This window comes from Nycticebus coucang, chromosome 19, assembly GCF_027406575.1.
Source record: "Nycticebus coucang isolate mNycCou1 chromosome 19, mNycCou1.pri, whole genome shotgun sequence".
NCBI lineage: Eukaryota > Metazoa > Chordata > Mammalia > Primates > Lorisidae > Nycticebus > Nycticebus coucang.
This window is the reverse complement of record NC_069798.1, coordinates 3,145,719-3,168,720: the sequence shown is the minus strand read 5'-3', so window position 1 is coordinate 3,168,720 and position 23,002 is coordinate 3,145,719. Positions and strand designations below refer to the sequence as shown.

The 23,002-nt window shown below is 44.0% G+C and overlaps 1 protein-coding gene across 1 annotated transcript in view; it reads left to right on the top strand.

The window, feature by feature from the left end:
* RAB31 (RAB31, member RAS oncogene family) overlaps positions 1-22,217 on the top strand; it is a 131,253-nt gene extending 109,036 nt beyond the window's left edge. Inside the window, exons 6-7 of the mRNA XM_053571670.1 lie at positions 7,645-7,754; positions 18,235-22,217. Of these exons, the coding sequence (XP_053427645.1) occupies positions 7,645-7,754; positions 18,235-18,332 (208 nt within the window). The 3' untranslated portion in view covers positions 18,333-22,217. The remainder of the gene's footprint in view (positions 1-7,644; positions 7,755-18,234) is intronic.
* The last annotated feature ends 785 nt before the right edge of the window (positions 22,218-23,002 follow it).

Below are 23,002 nucleotides of genomic sequence, written 5' to 3'. Positions count from 1 at the left end.
TCTCTACAAAAAAAAAAAAGGAAAACCAATATTATCTATTGAATGACTATTAGAATAAAGAACTATTCTTCACTTTTACACAAAAAATAACCTACTAGAAAATTAAATCGAAGTTAAACCCCTTTTTATAATAGGAATACAAGTTTAAAATACCTAGTAATCAACTTTTTGGCATGTTTATATAATTTAAAAAATTTTTTTTAAAAACTTAAATCCTAGGAATGAATTCAACAAGAAATGAATAAGATCTATATGCTACAACTTTACAACTCTCCTATAGGACATTAGAAAAGACTTAAATTAATGAAAATGTATACTTTTTACTTGGATTAAAGGACTCAGTATTGTGAAGTGTCAGTTTTCTCTAAATTAAACTACTAATTAAGCAAGATACCAATCAAACTACTAAAATAACCTTTTAAAAGGGATTTTACAAAGTGATCCTAAATTTTATTTTAAAAAACAAGTAGGCAAAAATAGTATTGGGGGGACTAATCCCACCAGATGGTGAAATATATTTTAATTCTTAATAAAAAAAAAAAAAAAAACAGCACCAGCACAGAATTAGACAGAAGATTAATGAAGAGCACAGAGAACCAAGACATGGGGTGAAATACATAGGGAGATTCAGTGTATGATAAAGATATTTAAAATCAATGTAAAAAGGGAGTAATCAGTAAATGGTATTGGGATAATGAGTTATAAGAAAAAAATAAGAGAAGATGAATTCTAAGTGGAACAAGAATTTATTTTATTTATTTATTTATTTTTTTTTTTAGTGGAACAAGAATTTAAATGTAAAATAATGAAATCATGAAAGTTAGAGAAAGATGAATTTTAAAAATAATCTTGGAAGTAGAATGAAGAGTTTAATCATAATACAAAACTCAGAAGCCATAGAGGGAAATGATCAATAATTCTGAGCATGTAAAAATTTGTGTGGCAAAAATGTCATAAATGGGATCTAAATACAAATGCCAGGGTAAAAAATATGGAAGATATATCACAAAGGGCTAGTTTCCTTAATATGCAAAGAGCACTTACAAATAAACAACTCCAAATAATAAAAGAAACAACCAAACTGGACAGAGAACATGTGTAAGAAAAGCCACGGAGGCCAGGAGCGTTGGCTCGGGCCTATAATCCTAGCACTTAGGGAGGCTGAGATGGGAGGATCATTTGAACCCAAGAGCTCAAGACCTGAGTATGAGACCAGTTTGAGCAAGAGCGAGGCCCTATCTCTGCTAAAAATAGAAAAGCTAGCTAGGTGGCGCGCTGGTCCCCTGTCATCCCAGCTATCTGGGAGGCTGAGGTGGGAGGATCACGTAAGCCCAGGAGTTTGAGTTGCTGTGAACTATGATCATGCCACTGCCCTTTACTCAGGGTGACAGAACAAGACTCTGTCTTAAATAAAAAAGGAGCCTGTGGCTCAAAGGAGTTGGGTGCCGGCCCCATATGCTGGAGGTGGTGGGTTCAAACCCAGCGTCGGCCAAAAACTGCAAAAACAAAAAAAAGAAGAATGTCATAGGATAGGAAATATCCATGGCCTTCCAAAAAGTCATTCCATATCCTTGGACAAAAGCTACTCGGATTAATATCAGATTGTTTTCGTTGAGAAAGAAATTCAGAATATGATTCAGTTTACTCTTGGGGTGGTTGGTATGTAGAAATTCATGTGCTTAGCAAGTTGGTTGATACAGCGTGCTTCCCTCTTTCTTCCATGGAATGTTGAGAACGGGACTCAGAGCTCTCCGGGGCCATACAGTGAAGGGGTGAAGTAAGAAAAACCTATGGAGGGCCTTTAATTGTGTTTTCCACTTGCATCATTTCCTCAATCTTCTTGGCATTCTGTAAGAAATGGTGCCCCACTGTCATCCACGTGGCCAAATAAATCTTTGCAAAGATTTACTTAAGAAACACTGACACAGCACTTACTATGTGCCAGGTATCGTTCCAAGCACTTTATAATGTTAACTTACTTAAACATTTAAGTAAATCATCCACCTTTCCTGGTAGAATGAATGGGGGCCGTCAGAGCAGGGGGCAGTGAACACCGAGGGGGGAGCCTTTTCTCTCTGTGGGCAGCACCCCGGAACTGCCTGAACATCCCCTTTCACAGCTGGGGCTTAGCTCACAGGCTGTGAGCCATTGGGGACCGAATCCCTGCCAGGGCCCTGTATGCAGGTGGGAGTGAAGTGGGGCTCAGAGAGGACCCCTGGACCTTCCCGGTGAGCCTCTCCAAGGCAGGCCTTATTTTCCTCAGGACCCCCTCTTGGTGTGCCAGGACTGCGGAGGCGTTATCTGGCCCTGCAATTAGAATGAGGCAGCTGCCAAGTTGCCAGGTTACACCCATGAACAACAAAACAAGGGCCCCTGTTGGTTAGCACGGCCCTGTTGGAAGTTCTAGCTCACAAGAATGTTGGTTCCTGCCTCCCTCCCCTGCTGAGAGAAGACCCAGAGACTGAGTGGCCAGCTCAGGGCCTCTGCCTGCCTCTGAGTGTCTGAGACAGGACTTCCAAACCCTGGGGACACTCCCCTTTGTGTTGACTTCACCCCCCCCCAGGGACTTCTGCAGCCCTTATCACACTTCTGTTAGGTCCACAGGGCCCCTCCCCCACCTACCTCCTCCTTTCTGCTGCGGGTGACTTGGGGTGATTTTTCTCAGCCAGTCATTTAGCAGATGTTTACTGATGCCTCCAAAGTGCCAGGTACCATGAGAATTCTCGGACACAAAAATAAATACAATGATTTGGATCTCAAGACACGCACAGCCTGTTTGGGCAGAGAGACAGTTTCGCAAGGATGACAGTGTGTGACAGGAGCCTGCACAGGCTGAGCGCCCCAGGGGACTGGGTGGAATGTGGCCATAAGAACAGGGAATAGCAGCTGCAAGACCCACAAATAGGCCAGAGTGCAGCAAGGCCCAAGGGACAGTGGTTGGGATGGGCTGTCGCTTCTGGGGTGGATGGAGAGGGAGGAGGAAGCCTCATCCTGCTGAGCTGTTGGTTTGGTCCTGTAGCCACAGGAAGACTTGCAGAGTCCTGTCTGTGGGAATGCTTGATAGGCTCGCAGTTTGAAAGGTCCCCACCGTGGGCTTGTGGATCACCACAGACTAGAGGGTCAGGGAGGGGCGACTTCGGGTGTGTGAGACGTGAAGGGGACTGATGGAGACAGAGGCGGTGGGTAGGAGGTTGGATGGGAGGCTGAGTGGGTTTTGTCGGAAACATTGCAGGGTTCCAGAGGGGAGGCCACATAGGGGGGTTTGGTTGCTTCTGGCTCAGGAAGCAGCAGGTTTGTGGGAAGAGTGGCAAATTCATGGGTAAGAAGTGGTTGGTTCCACTTTCAGAGGCTGCATTTATGAAGCCCACTTACAATGGCCAGCAGTCATCTGGCTTGAGAGGGAGATGTGTCCAGACATGCAAGAGAAAGTAAAGGGCCTCTGGCCTCCTGACCACACACCTTGTGCAGGTGAGTCCTTAAGACATGCTGTGGACAGCGTTTCCGTGGGCGGCAGTTGCCCACTCTCTGCCCCGATGTGAATGCTTTCATCCCCATGGCTAGCTCTCCACTCTGGCCCAGACCGCGGCCCCTCTGCAGCCCTTCTCCTCTCCTGTGGGCTCAGGAGGGACTCTAGCCCCCATTGGACCATACAGCCTGCCTGTAGCTGCTGCCCCCTAGGTAGTGCTAACATTTAAGGGTCATGTAGAATATAATTGACTCTTAAAACATTGGTGAAGGATGGGCGGGAGAGGGGAGAAGAGGGGGGGTTGGTGTGCTCTCATTCGATGGGTGCACCTGTCCTGGGTGAGCGGGCACAGCTACAACTTGGACTCTTAACAAATGCAAACAGTGTAACCTAATCGCCTGTACCCTCGGTGGTGGGGGAGGTAGGAATCTGAGTCTGTGTCTCTCCGCCAGGTGCAATCTTTCTTCTCAGTGATTTCTGTATGTACCTTGGTTCAGAAACTCTAAAAATAGTCTTTGCCATCAAAATTGACTAGCTGTGTGCTTTGTACTGTGGCTTGGATGAACTAATTTCACTTTACCTGTTTTATTGGCCGACACAATGCCTGGCATGTAACAGACACTCAAATATTCATTAAGAACAATGAATGAGAATTGCTGGATGCCGTGAGTTCACCTAACTGTAATCAAATGCACAGCCCATGGGGGCAGCCGTCCCACTGAGAGTTCTGTGCAGTGGCCTCTCCTGAGGTGCAGCAGGAGGAGTTCCCCAATGTCCCCTGGTTTAGATGTCTGCAAGAGGCTTCTTGGAAGTGAATTCTCCCTTTTCCAAGGTGACTCAGATTGTAGTCACACCATTTGTCCCAGCAATAACTTTTGTAACACCCACTGGGTACCTTACAGTTCAATTCCGTTCTGACACTAATGACCACAAGCCTGTCCCTCATTTGCAGACATGAACTGGAAGTCTGGAGTGTTCTCAAGTTACCTGTACTTCAGCAGACTACAAACTTCAGGGGCTCCCACAATCTGTCCTCAGAATCAGTTTTCTAGAATGAATGTACAGAACTCAGGAAGGCACTATACTTAACGATCACCGTCAAAAGGAAAAATTACAACAAATTTAAAGATCTCGATGGACTTTATTCATGATTCTAGAATCAGCAACACTTCATCCGTGGAAGAATAAATGTTCCCACAAGCTGAGGATAAGAGGTTGGCTTTACAGACAGGCTTTAGTTATTTCAAAGATACTTTCCTTGCAAAGCAAGACAGGGAGGCAGAAAAATAGAAAAATAACAGATTACCTTGTCTGTGTGTGTAAGGTTTAAAGCAGAGGGAACTTCATTATAATGCAGCCAATTGAAAAGTTTGAATGGGCCTGTTCGGAAAGTTGGCTCTTACTCTCTCCTGATTTCTTAGATGGTCAGATAACAGCTTAGTTTGTGTCTGATGACACGCTTAGCCTGAGTGATCTGATTGTGATTTTTCTTGTCTGTCGGGCTTAGTGCAAGAATTTTTTCCAAAATAATGGCCTCCTGTAATTTTTATTTAACATTATAGTTCCATCATAAAGGGTACAACTTGGGAATAGCAAATGGAGGAGACATACAGGGCACAGTTGAAGGTGAATCTTTATTTAATTTTTTTATTGTTGGGGATTCATTGAGGGTACAAAGAAACAGGTTACATTGATTGTATTTGTTAGATAAAGACTGTCCTATAATTGTGTCCCACCCCCAAAAGGTGTGCCATGCACTGTGACCTCCCACCCCCTCTTCCTTCCCTCTCCCTGCACTCCCCTTCCCTCACCCCCCCACCGTGTTCTAGGTCATTAATTGTCCTCATATCAGGATTGAGTATGTAGGATTCATGCTTCTCCATTCTTGTGATGCTTTACTAAGAATAATGTGTTCGACTTCCACCCAGGTTAATACAAAGGATTAGTCTCCATCTATTTTAATGGTTGAATAGTATTCTATGATATACATATACCACAGCTTGTTAATCCATTCCTGAGGTGATGGGCATTTAGGCTGTTTCTACATTTTGGCGATTGTAAATTGAGCTGTGATAAACAGTCTAGTACAAGTGTCTTTATGGTAAAAGGATTTTTTACTTCTGGGTAGATGCCCAGTAATGGGATTGCAGGATCAAATGGGAGATCTAGCTTGAGTGCTTTGAGGTTTCTTCACACTTCCTTCCAAAAAGGTTGTATTAGTTTGCAGTCCCACCAGCAGTGTAAAAGTGTTCCCTTCTCTCCACATCCGCACCAGCATCTGCAGTTTTGAGATTTTGTAATGTGGGTCATTCTTGCTGGGGTTAGATGGTATCTCGGGATGGTTTTGATTTTCATTTCTCTAATAATTAGGGCTGATGAGCATTTTTTCATGTTTGTTAGCCATTCATAGCAAGACACCCCTATTCCTCGGAGACTGAGGGTTTTAGGAGCTGTGCCCCTGGTTCCTGGCACAGGCTTGTCTGTTTGACACAGTAAAGAGGTAGAGGTAGGACATACTTTCCCCCATGATTTGGAAGGACAGATTCTCACAGCATGGCTGCAGAGATGTCCCCACCCTCCTGGCCGAGAGGCTTGGACCCATCACCTTTAACACGTGGGCCCTCGTCAGGCGCTTGTCTGGCTGAGACCTGAAAGGTCCTTTATACGTTTTTTTTGTTCTGTAAGGGATCTGAATACGGAGGTAGAGTTTCCTTGGTAACTTTATAATCCTTTTGAAACCACCTGTGAGGCATCTGAGGGGTGCGGGAATGGGGGGGAGGGAGATGGGTGTAGTGTCTTCACTCTCCTCCCCAGGTTTGATTTTGTATCTGCAGTTGTTTTTATTTTTTTTTTTGTTATAGCATCCCTAGTTGAGGATTACACTATCCCTCACCTGCAGCACTGAAGGGGTTTCCAGATTCTTCTTCTTGCCTCCAGTCCTCTCTAGTCCCTTCTGGGCACTTTTTTTTCACTTAGACTCTGGAGCTGCCTCCATCAGTCCCTGCCCTGTCACTGGCCTCGGGGAGTGAGACAGGCTGGGTGCGTCTTCCTGCCCCTCTGCCAGGACCCCCCTCAGCTCCAGCCACACCGGCATTCTCTGCATTCAGACACCAGATCGTAGGTTTGTAAACCCTCCATGGCACCCAAGGCAGCACTGGGCACGGCACTGCCTTCATGACATCTAGGAATGAGCGTCTCTCCTGCTGCCTGGCCTCTGCTCAGGCGGGTCCTTCACGTAGTCTCACCTGGGTGCACCCAGCCTGCATGGCCACAGTGAAGGCAGCCTCCTCCAAAGCTGCTTCCTGGTTCCCTTGATCAAAACACATCACTTTCTGCCCCTGTACTCTCGAAGCCCTTTATGTCTATGGATTAGAGTGAACGTGATGTGCTCTGTTTGTCCAGTCTCTGAAGTGTAGTAGGCTCCAGATGGCAGGGACCAGGGTTTTCCCTTGCACCTGTAAGAGGAACCGGCCATTGCTGCTCAATGTGTATTTGCTACATACACGAATGGTCTTGGGGTCTATATAGCAGCTGTGTCTTCTTTACCTTTGGGTCCACCATAGTATCTTCACATTGGAAACAGATCAATCAATGTCTTTTTAGGTTGTTCATTTAAATAGAGTTCGTGTCCTAAGATCTTTGCGGGAACACCCTTTTACAGTTCAAAGTCCAGGTGTGCCACGCTTCAGACAGCCATTGGAGCTAGGTCCACGCGCCTTCCAAACCATCAAACCACATCCCCATCTCCTCGGGTTTTTGAAAGATGATAAGAAGTCTCCCAGAAGCACATGTGCCTGTGCACATAACCACGTAACATAGTGGTTTTTACTATTGAGTCACATTATAGCAGAAAAAAATAAAATCAACCCTGGCTCTGAACCCTGGAACGGATACTGCTAGACCTGAAATGAGTCTCATTTTCCCTTCTGTTCTGAAATTCTTTCCTTCTTTGAGACCAGGAGTGCTATTTTATATCTGCATGGATGCCAGAGACAGGTTTAATATCTTTAAAAATCTTACCCAAACTAGGTTTCAATATTATTGATTGAGAGATTCAGTTATTATTCTACAGGAAAGTAAAAGAACCATTCCCACTCCAGCTGTTTGTCTGGTCTTTGGGGTTATTTCTATTTTACAAACGACCATTCATTTCTCTCTGGCTTTGACTTCTTTTTCAGAGAAGTTCCCCTGAAGGATGCTAAAGAATATGCTGAATCCATAGGTGCCCTTGTGGTTGAAACAAGTGCAAAAAATGCCATTAATATTGAAGAGCTCTTTCAAGGAATCAGTAAGTACATGAAATTGTGTTTTCAGCCTAGTTTGCATTTTTCTGTTTCTGGGAATCAAAGAATAAAACTATAGAGCTCTGAAGTAGAACCCATCCTCCATGTGAGTTTATCTGATGCTGTGGATAGAAAACCTGCAACTACGGATGAGTTCGTTCTCTCCTTGATCAGCCTCTAAATTCCAGATCCATACGTCTGTGCTTTGACCTGCTCACTCTCTGTTTTGTGCATTAAAATGAAACCATCCTGTTACAAAAGTAAAACTGGTTTTAATTAAAAGTTATGCTGAGAGCATCTGCACACACTGCCCATGAGGAGAGGAGAGCGGGTTCAATCCCTGCCCAGTGCAGTACTGTGAGATGCTGAGAGCGGAGGGGCGTGGGGACAAGGTGCAGAGCCCCAGTCACCCACTGAACTCACCATCTCTAGGCCGGCAGCCTCACCTTCATCTGCCTGATGCGAAATTGGGAATTGGGTGGAAAATCTGATTTGATTTGTATGCCTAAAATTTCCAATAAGCTAATGAATGGAGGACAGCGGCTTCCTTGCTCATCTGCAGTCCTGGGTCATGTGATGCTTCACCCTGTGCTTTCTGGTTCCCCAAGAATGACCTTCTCCGAGACGAGTTTCTCAGCTGATGGCCTCAGTCCCTGGCGTCTGCAGCTGTCACGCTCCTGCCTCACCAGATTGCACCTCCATAGATTCTCCGCTCATGTCATTCTGTTCTGCTTCCTCAGAGAGGTGCCTGCTGAGAGCCGCATGGAGACCCCGTACCCTGAGCAGCCCTCTGGGACATCCCATCAGAGGGACGCTGGGGGGAGTGCAAGTGCTGGGCGAAACGCTGGTGCTGATGTTCCTAGGAAACGATGCACCCTTAAACAGTCAGCAGTTGTCTTCAAGTATCTTGGCCCCAGACAATTCTAGAAGGGAAAATGATGGTTTGATCTTTCTTCTGTCTGAGGTCGTTGCTGGCAAAGTTCTCAAAGTCAGAGTCCACGGTTTCCCAGACCAGATTGGATTTCTCTTTAATTGCTTTTGATCCGTTATACTAGACTCTGAGAACCCACGGCAGGGAATCTTTTGCTTGTTTGTGTTGGGCTGATGGAAAACCCAGTGGAGATGAGGGATTCCGACCTGCCTTACTGCTTCAGTGCAGAAATGAGCAAAAGAATGGCTCTGACCCTGTCCTTCCTCCTACCTTCCTTAGGATTTTTTTTCTTGCTTTTATTTCACACTCACAACAGAAGAGTGTATTTCAAGCCCCAGAGAGTTGAACTCCAGAGTGCTAGGACACATAAAATTAACAATTTTATGCGGGAAACTGTCCTTCCTCACACTTCTCTCCTCGTGGGCAGTGTGTCCAGGTGCTCTCTGGAGTCCTGTCACTTTGGGTGACATCTAAGCTTGGTCTGAACCCATTCTAAATAGTGCCATATCTCCTCAGATCAAACTTTACTCTTTTCTGGTGGTGTGAGGCTTTTCCAATATGTTTGGCTGTTAAATAGGTTGCTTTTACAGGTGATTTCAATGAAAGGAGCTAGGTAGCTCCTGAGGACAATTGCATGAATACTTTTTCTTCTTAAGTGCTTGTATTTTTAGAACCATCTCCTCAGCATTAGCTTTCTGGCCCTGAGAGCAGACAGCACAGGCAGCGGTGGCCAGCAGAAGGAAGCTCAGCCCCTTGTATGCCTGAAATTTGAGATTTCTTCACCAGCCAGGAGACTTTCTGTGGTTTATGAAAGTCATTATTAAGACAAAGTATTAAATAGGACCTCAAAGAGAATGAGCTTGAGCAAGAAGCATTCTATTAATATCTTGATTTGAAAGATTATTTGAATGGTTCAGCCAGTACAAATCCCTTCCCATGTGTGAAGTCTTTATGGTACACAATGGTGGGAATTTTGAAGAATTAATTTGCTGCATTTGGGCAAAAACAAGTGCTTTGCTTAAAGCATAGGCTTCAAAGTGATTAATTACTGTATAATCCATCCAATACCTATATCACCTTATCTACCATATCCAATAAACCATTGTTTATTTCTCTTTTATTATACTTTGGTATAATTGCCAAAGTATAATTGCCAAAGTATAATTTATAATTGCCTTAACAAAGAAAGCTTATAAATACACAGCCATGGCCGGGTTACAGTGGCTCACACCTGTAATCCTAATACTCTGGGAGGCCGACATGGGTGGATAGCCTGAGCTTAGGAGTTCAAGATCACCCTGAGCAAGAGTGAGACCCTGTTTCTATTAAAAATAGAGAAACTAGCCAGGCGCCTGTGGTCCCAGCTACTTGGAAGCTGAGGCAAGAGGGTCGCTCAAGCCCAAGAGTTTGGGGTTGCTGTGAGCTGTGATGCTGTGGCACTCCAGCCTGGGTAACAAGAGTGAGACTCTGTCTCAATACGTACATACACAGCCATGGCAAAATATCCGGCCATCCACCCATCCATCCACACACCCACACCTGTAAGCTCTGGTGCCTTCCCTTCAGCTCCTTACTCCTTCAGGTGAATTTTCAGAATGGGGCTCTGTAGCCTAATAGCAGACTCACGTAAAATACAATTGCAAATACACCTAACCAAATGGCAGCAGATTGTTCATTTATTTTCCTTTTTCCTGTTCCTACTTAGGTTACCCCTGCTTCTTCCTGAGCTGAAAATAGAACTAGGTATTGCTGATACCTCTGCTCAAAGCAATGTTCCGGAGACAAAGTGTGCCTGGAGAAAAGATGTGGTAAAAGTCAGGGAGGAGTAGTGAGAATAAAATCCTTTTAAAAAGGTCCACGTAGACAAAGTTAATTCACACTGGCTTAGATGAAGAGAGAAATGTCTCTCTCTTACAGTCCCAGAGTGTTCATAAAACCAGACAACTGTCTTTTATGAGTGTGAGCTAATATGTTTTCTAACTTGAGACTGTTTACCAAAATAATGTATCTATTTAAGAACTGAAGCTACCTTGTAGCAGTGTTTTTCTTTAATTAATTAATTTATTTATTTTTTATTATTTTTTATTTTTTAATTATTTTTTATTAAATTATAACTTTGTACATTGATGCATTGTACATTGATGGGGTTCAGGGTACTGTAAAGCAGTTTTTCAATGTTTTTTATCTCATGGCACACTTGAACCTATAGTTACATTTTCATAGTACACTTAAATTATGTTGATCAAAAAAAAGAGTGAAAGAGAGAATATACTTAACTGTGCTTCGAACTTCTTTCAAAAATAATTTAATTTTAATTAATGATCTTTAAAATTTTCATGGCACACAGTTGAAAATCGCTGCTGTTAAAGGCTTTAGGTGCTGCTCTCTTTTAGATAGTGATCTGTGCCTCCAGTAATTTGTTACCCTTTGACTGGTATCACCCCAGGTACGCCCTCTTGCTTTTGAGAGACAGGGTCTCACTGTGTTGTCCGGGCTAAACTTGAACTCCTGGGCTCAAACTGTTCTCCCACGTCAGCCTCCTGAGTAGCTGGGACTACAGGCTCATGCCATGCCTGGCTATTTTTTTCTGGGTACCCTTTCTAAATCCCATTTTTGGACCTACTTCATTACATTCCATGTGGCGGGCTAATTACCTTCCATGTATGTCTACCCAGGATTTATTCATTTTCTGTTCTTGGGTTTTTATATCTTTCATTTGGACATTATAGGTTTTCTCTTTGAATTGGAATACTAAAAGAAAATAGTCTTGTCTCTCCCAGTAATTGTACATTTGAAATTTTACATTGGTGTATGAAGACACAAAGAGTATTCTGCTGCTGTTGATATACCACAGTGTTACAAATCAAAATGACAAAAGCTCAGCAGCCTTCCGTTCAAACTGTTTTCACTGCCCTTGTCTGTGTGTCCTAAATTGAAGGGCAGGGCTGCAGAGCCATGATGTCAGCGTATGCTCCTGGGCACATTTGCTCGTCCCAGCACCATAATGAACGTCCTTCTTTTCCTGTCTGCAAACTTGCCTTCCTTCGAGGCTGAAAAGGTTCCAATCTTTTTCGTCACAAAATCTTCATCTGCTCCAATGTTCACTGATGGTTTCTGCCTTTAACTTAAGGTTACTTAACATTTGTTCTGTCATTTTGACATTGGAGCATATCCTATCTTTAGATGAGTCACCAGGTGTTTCAGGTACAGTGTATCTGTTCTTTGAAGGGTGATGCAGGTTCTCTGGGAGCAGAAGTTTTGGTCGTTCATATTCCGGTAAAGCTGAAATTAGTAAATAGTGCGTCTAGTAATACAGTACTGAATTCAAGGTTTGTACTGGCGTATGCATCCTCATCTCAGGATGTCGCAGGAGCTAGTATTGCTGGGGGTTCACTGCATCAAATGAAACGTAATCTTTTTTCTGCGGGGAATTAGGGTTGAATAACACCAAAACGTTTGGCAAGCTTAGTTCCTCTTGATTCGTTTATTCCACACATACACGCTGTGCTCTTTTATGGATCAGATGCCGAGCTAGACCCTGGGAATGCGTGGTGAACAGAACAAGCTGCAGTGGTGGGGGGGGTGCCTGCAGCGCAGCCTGGTGGGTGTGCAGTTACAGTGGAGGGGGGGTGCCTGCAGCGCAGCCTGGTGGGTGTGCAGTTACAGTGGAGGGGGGGTGCCTGCAGCGCAGCCTGGTGGGTGTGCAGTTACAGTGGAGGGGGGGTGCCTGCAGCACAGCCTGGTGGGTGTGCAGTTACAGTGGGGGGGGGTGCCTGCAGCACAGCCTGGTGGGTGTGCAGTTACAGTGGAGGCGGGGGGTGCCTGCAGCACAGCCTGGTGGGTGTGCAGTTACACACTGCAGGAGACACAGGGAGAAAGGACTGTGCGCCATTGGATGGGGGTTAGATCGGGTGGGAAAGGCCTCCCCAAGGGCATGATTTTCAGCTAGACCTGAAAAATAATAAAGGCCACTTGAGCAAAGAGCTCAAGAAGTGCTCCGCAGAGCAGAGCACAGGGGCTCAGTTCCCGGGGCAGATGTCCTGGGGTGCTTTCTGGAGAAGCCAGGAGGCTGGAAGATTGGAGACTGAGCAGGGCCTGGTGATGGGAAGAGGGTGACGTTCTGGAAGCAGTTGAAGGCATTTTAAGCAGGGTGTGGCTTATCGGCTTACATTTACAAAAAGATCTGACTAGGAAGGAGGAAAGTCTGGGCAACCAACTGGGGTGTAAAGTCGTAATCCAAGAGCGATGAGGGCTGGGTCAGGATGGAAGAAGTGAAGTGATTTCAAAAATCTGGCGGGGCACAATGGCTCCCACCTGCAGTCTCAGCCCTTCCAGAGGCTGAGGTGGGAGGATCCCTTGAGGACAAGAGTTCAAGACCAGCCTGGGCTACACAGCAATACAAAAAGTTAAAAAAAAAAAAATTAGCTTGGTGTGGTGGTGTGCAGCTGTGGTCCCAGCTACTCAGGAGGCTCCCTTGAGCCCAGGAGTTTGAGGCTGCAGGATGAGCTGTGATCACAAGAGTGCACTCCAGCCTAGGAGACGGAGCGGACCCCACCTCAAAAAAAAAAAAAAAGGAGGGAAGGAAGAACAGGGCCTGGGTTGGGGACAGGGAATGAGGAATAGAGGGTGCTGAGGATCACTCCCCTGTTTTGTTTCCTGGAATGAGAAAGATTGGTACAGGAGCAAGTTCTGGGTCTGGATTTGGTTGAATTTTGACAAGATTCTGGATTGTGGCAACCCAAGTTTGGGTTTGTGGATTTTACTCATTCAACTCCAATACTTTTTTAACATTATTGATTGATTGATTGATTGACAGGCTCTCCCCCTATAACCCAGGCTGGAGTACAGTGTTAGCATCATCGCTCACTTCAGCCTCCTATTCCAAGACTCAAGTGATCCTCCTGCCTTGACCTCCCGTTCCCAGTCGTCACCTCCTGCCTGGGGTCCTCTGACTGTTTTTCTTTCTATCTTTGCCTCCCCTCTCCCCACCACACACTTCAGGCTCTCCCAGTCCCTGGCCTCCCGCCCTGTCCCGGGCCTTCACTGCATGCTTACACTCTTTTTCGGAATAGTCAAGATCTTCCAGTCATTCTGATATTATCTTCTTTACAACAGCAGAAGGACAGTTACAGGGAGTAACCTCAAGTGCCCTGCCTACAATTCTGCATTCTTGGGGCAGTGTTTCAGGATGGTGAGTCACTGCCCTTCCAGAGATCCCTCCTTTCTGAATGGAGAGTCTGAGAGATCCTTATCAAGAGTAAATACTGCCAAGCCCTAACCAACTTGGTCAGTTTCTGAATCTGGATGATTCAGAAAATCACGGTCAAGAAGTGGAAGTTACATAGCAACTGCCAGTACTACTAACACCAGACAAAGGACAGGCCAAATAAGTCCCGGAACTGGAGTGAAAGGATGGAGGACTCCACACAGCAGAATTGCCAGGGAAGAGTCGAAGCCGGCGCAGGAAGTGGCCGGTCCACCACAGGAGGAGAGGGAGCAGCTGCTGCTGGGCTGGCTGTTTTATTTTCGTTGTGGGTAAATGCATTACAGCCATGATAAAACTTACAGCTTGCAATTTGTTTTCCCATCCTGCATTCCTGAGGAATCATTTACAAAACCTGCTTTTTCTCTAGGCTGTCAGCTGCAAGAAAACTGAAGTTCAAAAAAAAAAAAAAAAAAGTCTTTTTAACTTCTCCTAAACAGAATGTTACACAATCTAAACCATATTAAAATAAACACTCTAGCCCAGAATTTATGCTCCAGGACAACTTGTTATGGAGGTTGTATTCTTAGAGCACATTTTGTAACAGTGGAAACATACAGAGAATGGTCAGAGCCCTTTCAGAGCTATGTTTGCGACAGCATTCCAAGGAGATCACCTGGGTAAAAGATGCCATGGCTGTTTTCTAATACCTTTCTTTTGTGTAAGTACATTTACTCTTTCAGCATGTCCTGAATTTGAGCACAGGATTTGAGCTGTCTACTGGTTACGCAGGCGTCTTGCTTCTGTTTTTTTTTTTTTTTTTTTATTGTTGGGGATTCATTGAGGGTACAATAAGCCAGGTTACACTGATTGCAATTGTCAGGCAAAGTCCCTCTTGCAATCATGTCTTGCCCCCATAAAGTGTGACACACACCAAGGCCCCACCCCCTTCCCTCTGTCCCTCTTTCTGCTTTCCCCCCCATAACCTTAATTGTCATTAATTGTCCTCATATCAAAATCGAGTACATAGGATTCGTGCTTCTCCATTCTTGTGATGCTTTACTAACCTGGATGGAAGTGGCTTCTGTTTTTTTAAGGTGCTGCCTCCTTGTTATTACTTACCTTTCCTCTGTCTCCGATTTAAAGTGGAGGTGTGTCTCTAACTCTCACCACGTTTGAAGTTCAAATTTGTGTGACTCATCCCACGCTGAGAGTTTTATAGATAAGCAGGGTGGGCCCCCAGTTAGTTAGCTACTAACTAACCCCTGAGACTCCGCCATGGGGGTGAGCCCTGGCCCTTCTCTTCCCTGTGCATAACCACTGAGCCATGCCCAGGCCCCTGCGCCCACCCCCGCTGGGCGTGCGCTCCAGTCATCAGCTCCTCCCATGTTAACAGTGGCCAAGTTTATATTGCATAGTTGTCAGATTCCTTTCTCATATTCTTTCTATTTTATTGTTCTTAATTTCACTATCAATCTTCTCTGTACCATCCCAATTTTGGTATATGTGCTACCAAAGTGAGCACATCATATTCTTTTTATAGATGAGGAAAGGAAGGCCCAGAGATTTTAAATAACTTGGAGCCAGGCTCAACATCTGACTCAGAAGTGCCGCTGCTGGTTTAACCATGAAGGGAGGATCTCCTTGAGAAGGGACCAGGCCTTACTCAGTTTTGCTTCCTAAACACGGTTGCTTGTTGTCTCCTTAGGAAAGAAATGAGAGGAAGGAGGGAGGAAGGGTGTGGACAGTCCTCCCTGGCATCCTGTTTTGCTCTTTATATGCTCTTTGTTTCTGGTGTAGATTTTCACTATCCTTCTGTCACTTTGATCAATACCTAATATATAAAGTTTGTTTCTTAATTTGGGCCCCCTTTAGAGGCAGGCATCATGACAACTGAAGAGGCATGTAAAGTAAGTCGTGCCAACCATGGTGTTAACATGAGAACTCCCTATATTGATCGGTAAGCAGTTCTCATCTCTTCTTTAACCAGGACAATAGCTGTCCCAATCACCATCAAAATTCTGTCCAAAAATATTTCAGGTGCAAAAGCAAATGTCCCTATTGCAGTGTGTAACACACCCAAGAGGCACCAGAAAAACTGTTAATTTAAATAATGATATAATTTGACACAATCATCCCTCCACTATTTCGTCACTTTCTCTTGAGGAGTCAGTGACACATTATTGTCAACATTTGACTTTAAGCCAAGGCATGGTGGCTCACGCCTATGATCCTAGCACTCTGGGAGGCCAAGGTGGGTGGATTGCCTGAGCTCAGGAGTTTGAGATCAGCCTGAGCAAGATCCCTGTGTCTAAAAGAAGGAAAAAAAATCTGGGAGGCTGAAGCAAGAGGATAGCTTGAACCAAGAGTTTGAGGTTGCTGTGAGCTGTGATGCTACAGCACTCTACCAAGAGTGACAAAGTGAGACTCTGTCTCCAAAAAAAAAGCATATTTGACTTTGATAAATCTTTAGAGAGTACTGGTAGTCATGGGGGACTTCTTCCTCAATTTATCACTTAAGGTGGACAAATAGAAGAGGCATTTTGTTTTATTTCCTTTTAATTGTGATGAATAAAAACACGGTATCTCCAGAAGAGGACAATATATACTTTACATCTCGTTGGCTTCTGAATAAAGACTGAACTCTTTTGAGAATGGCCTGAAAACACTTTGTAAATCTTTGCTGGTTATACAAAATGGCAGGAACTGTAGCCTCAGAACTCATTACACATTGTTTATTTGCTCCATCATCAGATGAAGGTCTCTATTATTAATTCTGAATTCTGGGTAAATGAAAGTGACCTTAATCCTCGTGCTTGAGCTTTGAGGAAGGTCCATACTATTGAATGTCCATGGGGCATTAATACTTTTGTAATCAATTCTTTCTACCCCTTGTGGAAATGTACCTCTGCCAAGGTGTTTTGACTCTATATGGTCCTTGGATGACACCCACTTGCTCTAAAACACTTTGTCTTTAGAACCAGTTTCTCTTCCAGTATATTTAGCAAACTAATATACTAATTACCCAGTTTTTAAAAATCTTTGTTTTAGAGCTAGTGTTTGATGCCTTTCTCCAAAGGGATAGAAGTGTAGATAGAGGGCTAGTGTGCTGCAGAAAGTCGAGATGTAGGTTAAAATCAAAGAACCAGCTATGCCACTTATTCTGAGGTGACCATCAGCAAATAGCCTCCGCCCTCTGAGTTACAATAAAATAGGATCATAATGGCCATCACACCAGCTTCACGGGGTTAAGTAAGGATGGTATCTGTGAAAGTCTATGAAAACTTTGAGGTTCTAAGGTTGTTATTTCCAGATTCCATTGCCTTTTTGCAAATAGAAAAGAGATTTTATTGAGATAAAATTCACATACTTAACACATTTTACCTGTCAAGTGTACACTCCAGTGGTATTTAGTGTATTCGCAGATACATGCAACCATCAGCACAGCCAATTTCAGAATATTTATCATCTTGAAAGGAAATCCATACCTTTTAGCTATCACTTCCCCCACCCCTCTGTTGCCTTTTTAACCCTATGGATCCTACCGACCCTTACATATTTAACCCCATCCCTAAATTCCCCAGTAATTTTCACGTTATTTCACGTACTCGTTACTTACCATTAATCTAAGAATATCTTTTTTCAACAATACTCAGTGTCAGCCGCTAATAAGTAAGTGAAGTGGTTTGCCTGACTCTTGGGATTAAGCCACGATTAATGAATACAGGAATATAGGAATACAGATAAAGACGACCCAACCAGTTTTCCAGGTTCTTGAGTTCATGGGTTAATTTTTATTTGGTGTTTATTTATAGAGAGTCTAGGATAACTTGTGGACGACACTTACAATACTGATTCCTGTATAGCGCATCGCTGTAGGACTTTCCAGTCAACAATCTGCCTACATGGGCAGGCTGAGGGATGATGAGCTGCGTGTTAATATATTAAGGGCGTTACTAGGAAGACTGCAATTCCCAGTCCCTATCTATTTTCAGAATCTGAAAAGACAGCCAGACAGTCACAGCACTGTGAAGCCAGAAACTAACTCTGGATGGATCCGTGGGCAGGCTGGAGAGGAGTGGGTGATGGTTTGAGCAGCGAGGGGTGGGACTGCCCCCCCAGGAGCAGGTCTCCCCAGCCTGAAAAGTCCACACTGGTGGTCCAGGAAGTCAGGAAGCTGCTTGTAGTTCCTTACGTGGACCCTAACTGTCTAGACTTCCTGCAGCAGACCTAGGAAGGAAAGAAGGGTGGAGGGAAGGAAGAAGCCACTCTGGGAGTTCCTCTATTTTTTATGTAACCCAGACATTAAGCTGATGTGAAGGAATTCACCTTGGCCTCCTTTTTCCTCCAGGCCGCCGGATCCCACCTTTGGACCCTCATGAAAATGGAAACAGTGGAGCAATCAAAGTTGGGAAGGGGAGCACGCAAGCCAGCCGGCGGTGCTGCTAACCCAGGGGCCGTGGTCTGCAGTCCCTGAAGAAGCCAGAGCCCACGTCCCCATGTACTGCTGAAGGACCCCATGCTCAGGGGCCTGACACCTCACTTAGAGAAGAGCGAGCACACTGGCTTTGAATCCTGGAACATCTCCACAGAGCAGGGTGGGAAATGTCCTCAAAAGAGGAGTTCAGAAAACTCTGGAAAAACCCACCATAGCACCACAGAATGGCCTTTAGTGTATGAGATGCACATAGGCGGGGTTATACTTATTAGGTAATAAGTATAGTTGCATTTTGTTTTTGTTAAAAACCTTGAAACATTCTCGGGTTTGTACAAAAGTCTTGCTGCCTTGTCACAGGCATGGGGTTCCAAAGGGGTGTCCCGCTTGCGTCCCTGGTGTTCCCCAGCCAAATTTCAGTTACTTTTTCAGTGCCATGGCCTTTATTCCCTCCTTCACTGGAGGGAAATTTAATTTAGAAGGTTAGTTTCTAGCTAGGTTTGAAGTAAGCCTTTATTTATTACTTTCTAAAGGAAATCAGGAGTGTAATTGGACCATCGCTCAGAGACGTGAGTTATTATAAAGGGGGAGAGAGATGTGTTAGAAACTGTTGTCTACATCTCTTTTAATTGGTAAATATTTTTCTAAGTTTTGGCCATATGAAAACAAACCAAATTTGACCAAATAAAATGTTGCATATAATTCTGGGATTGGGAAGCCTAGTTTGAAAGAGGCATTTAAGTAATGACTATGTAAGTGGTGATAGATGGAGGATTTAAATATTATTCAGGAGACCACCTGACATGCCTCACCTCCATAGTAATAAATTCTTACTCTCTTAGATAAGTGTATGCATTTAGTATTATTTTACTAAGAGACTATGTCCTGGTGTCATATATAGGGAAGAAGATTAGCTGGAATTAAATTTAATGTTTGAGTCTAAATCATAAGGCAAACTTCTAATAATAGCAATTAATAGTAAGTTATAGGAAAACCAGCCAGGGGAAGCATTAGCACCTTGAAATTCTACACCTCCAAACTACAAAATCAGAGAAAGCATTTTAAACATTGCCATGCTTGGGGAATAGGGTATTAGGGCTAATCAGAGGTCTGAGCCTGGAGTGCCAGTGAACTGAGAATAGGCACCAATGGAAACCTTGCTTTTCAGATTCTCTGAATCCAAAGGAGGTAGAAAGAAAAACATGGAAGGGAAGAAAAGCGATTTCCATTGAAAATTCAAATCCTATTACCATTCTAACATTCATATAAACTTGGAATCAGGAAGCAGTTGGTCTCCTGTCAGGGCCCATACTGGGAAGTAATTCTTAATCTTTTGTGATCCAATTTTTCTGCCACCCAAATACTCCCTAGCTCCTATTTATTTTGGGCAGGAAAGAGGTTGATGTATTATTTGTAATTATCCTACAGTTTTGTTTTTTTTTTTTGTAGAGACAGAGTCTCACTTTATGGCCCTCGATAGAGTGCCATGGCATCACACAGCTCACAGCAACCTCCAACTCCTGGGCTTAAGGGATTCTCTTGCCTCAGCCTCCCGAGTAGCTGGGACTAGCCCGCCACAACGCCCAGATATATATTTTTTTTTTTTGGTTTGTAGTTCAGCCGGGGCTGGGTTTGAACCCGCCACCCTCAGTATATGGGGCCAGCACCTTACCGACGGAGCCACAGGCATCCCCTATCCTACAGTTTTAAAATAGAAAAACATAAATATGAACTCACCTGATGATTTTATTATCCATTTTCAGTTACATAATTATTTTTATTTTTGTTTATAAATAAAAACAATCATTATGTTGGACAAGGTCTGACACAGGATCAGAAATAGTTAAAGGGTATTAGGATCAATGCTCAGAAATGGCTGATCAGCAGCGTGTGAACAAGGTCTGGCTGGTACTCCCTTTGCCACAAACATTCAAGGGACAACAACCTTTACCACAATCTACAAAGTGAAAGACAGAAAAGAGCTCCTAAGCTGGGGCTGTGGAGTCCTGTTGTGACTGTGCCCACCAGGCTCTTGACAGGCAAAGAGTCAGGGTCTGGAGGAACCAGGGCCAAGCTTACACTTTCTTTACATTGACTGTGATCAAGGAAACAGGGCCAGGCTGAAATCACAGATCCATTTCTTCCAACTCAAAAATGTTGCTGTCAAATTGATGTGCTTACTGCTTCTCCGAACTCATGAGAGTTGATTGACAATTTTAGAATGTGAAGGCTGGAAAAACTTTAGTTTCAAGAGTTCCATGAGGCTGTCCCAGACAGATACCTGAAAAACTGCTAGCAAGCAACATTTGGATGTCCTAGCAGGACCTTTGCAAGGATTTTTAGGTTTTTTTCCCACCTTGCCCCCATTATTGGCCTGACATGATTCTGCTTGCAGGCCAAGAAATTATACCTCTTGCCAAAGGTAAAAAAAAATTGAGTTGAAAATTGAAGTGACCGCTGTCCAGGTTACATGTAGACTTATTTTTTAACCTTTCCTCTTCCAGCTTTCCCTGAGAACCAGGGTTTATCTCTAAACTGCTGCTCAGGTTTCCTAGCTAAAATGCTAAGCACCCTGCAGAGAGGATCCCCACCCCCCCAACTGGGTTTGCAGGGGTTGTACTTTGCATAAAATGTCTAGTCTTAACAATGTGTAGTGAGCTACCTACTAACAAGCCCTCATTTCAGAAGCACAGCAGGGTGTGAAGCTACTCTTTTTCCCTTTCAGTATTGCCAGTATTCAAGCCAGTCAGAGGACAAAAAATACATGAATGTATTATCACCACTCACAGCAAATCAGCAAGGAGGCTAGATCCCACTTGAGCATGCAAGTACTAACACAGACATTGAGTCTTCTCTCAAGATAGATGCTCAGGCCTTGTCCACAATGAGGTTTTCCTACTTTGCTTTATTTTTAGCTTGGAATTCGTGGCTGTTCTAATAATTGAACCATAACCACGTCCTATTATGTAAAGACCTGGAAATGTCAAGTAGTTTCCTGTGATGTAGCACCCTTACCATCCTTTCCTCACATTTGCCCCTTCTCCCTGTTCTCTTTCACGTATGTACATGTGTAAATATGACTGTATAGTTGTTGTGCTGGCACGTAATCCATTTCATTGGCTGAGTTTGGCTCTTGGCTGTGTGTTATATAAGTAGGCATGGATTCTTGGACGGATGATTTCCCAGTGGTAATCTCTAAGAATGGAATTGTGCAAACATCTTATGTACATACGTACATAATTGACTTGCCGTGTTATGGTTAAAAACGGTACATTAAGGTGCTGAATATGACGTTACCTTGCAGACCGAAAGGTTGAAGATCTACCTAAGTTAGAAGATCTAAGTTAGATCTAAAACTAACTTTTACGCAGCTAGAAGGGCTGTGCCCCTGTGAAAACTGAGTTCATTTTCTGAGGGACATTTGGACAACTGAAATATTTCTTTTATAATCAAGGACTTTGGCGTGTAATGGCAGAAATTGAGCTTTTTTTTTTTTTAATTTTTTTGTTTGTTTTTTGGTGGGTTCCACTTCTCACTGCTCTGCGAGGCTCTTGGCAAGTCCAGGGATGAGCTAGCGTAGGAACTCAAGGGCTCCTAGCTGCATTCAGACCTATTAGGTGTCAAGTTTACTTTTCTACCATCATTGTGGAAGTCACACCCAGTAATCCCGTGGTGCTGCTCCGTTGTGCAAACTGTTCCCTTTTCTCCTGTTTTTGTAAAGGGCTTCCGTCTGGGCTGGACCCAGTTCTTGCACATCAAAGACACTGCTGCAGACAGCTAGAACCTTCCCACCTTGTATTCACCCTGTAGGAAAGCATTTCTCCCAGCAATGCCCAATTGTATCTGTTATTTTTGATTTAACACACACTGATTCATACTAATAAATATTTTAAACTCTACCAAGTTTGTCTTTTTCTTATTAGGAAGTTCAGTAGAATATTTTTTAAATCATTATCAACGCAGAATAAAGACGGATTCCCCAGAGAAACAGGTGTATCTGTACATAGAAGATACACGTAAGGACGTTCACTGAGCCAGGTTTGTGACAATAACATGCCTTCCCCAAATGAGTCAGTTAACTGTGGCACAGTCACACAATGAGAGCTACAGGGAAATTAAAATGAACGCAATGTCTATAACGCACCCACAATTAGCTCAAAAACAGTCTAGAGTGCAGGACTGCAGTTCTGCGACCCCCACCCCGAGGAGCCTCTCTCTCATAGGAGTCTGTGTGGATGGAGCCCTGGGAACTGTGCAGCGCACAGTCCGGTGGACGAGCCTGTGACCCTGGCTGAATGAATAAAGCAAGCTGAAGAAGTATCAACTTACACAAAACAATAGTATGTGAATGTGTGTGTGAAGAGAGTAAGAAGGAAAAGTGGGACGAGAAGGAAGTGGGCAGGTGAGGGAGGAAAACCAAGGACATTTAACTACCAGCAGTTTTTCGTTACCTCGTGATACAGAGACATGAAGCCCACAGGATGAAATGGCAGTATTTGGTAATGTCAAGGCATGTGTTTGATGAGTCTGTATTTTTCTGTATTTCTTTTTCCAAAGAGAAGGGGGTATGGAGAAAAGCATCAAGGAGCAGGCTGACTTCTTTAATGTTCAAGAAAGATTTCATAGCCTCACTGCCGACTCGTGCACCCACTACACTTGACGAGGTCTTCTTCTTCCCGTCCTT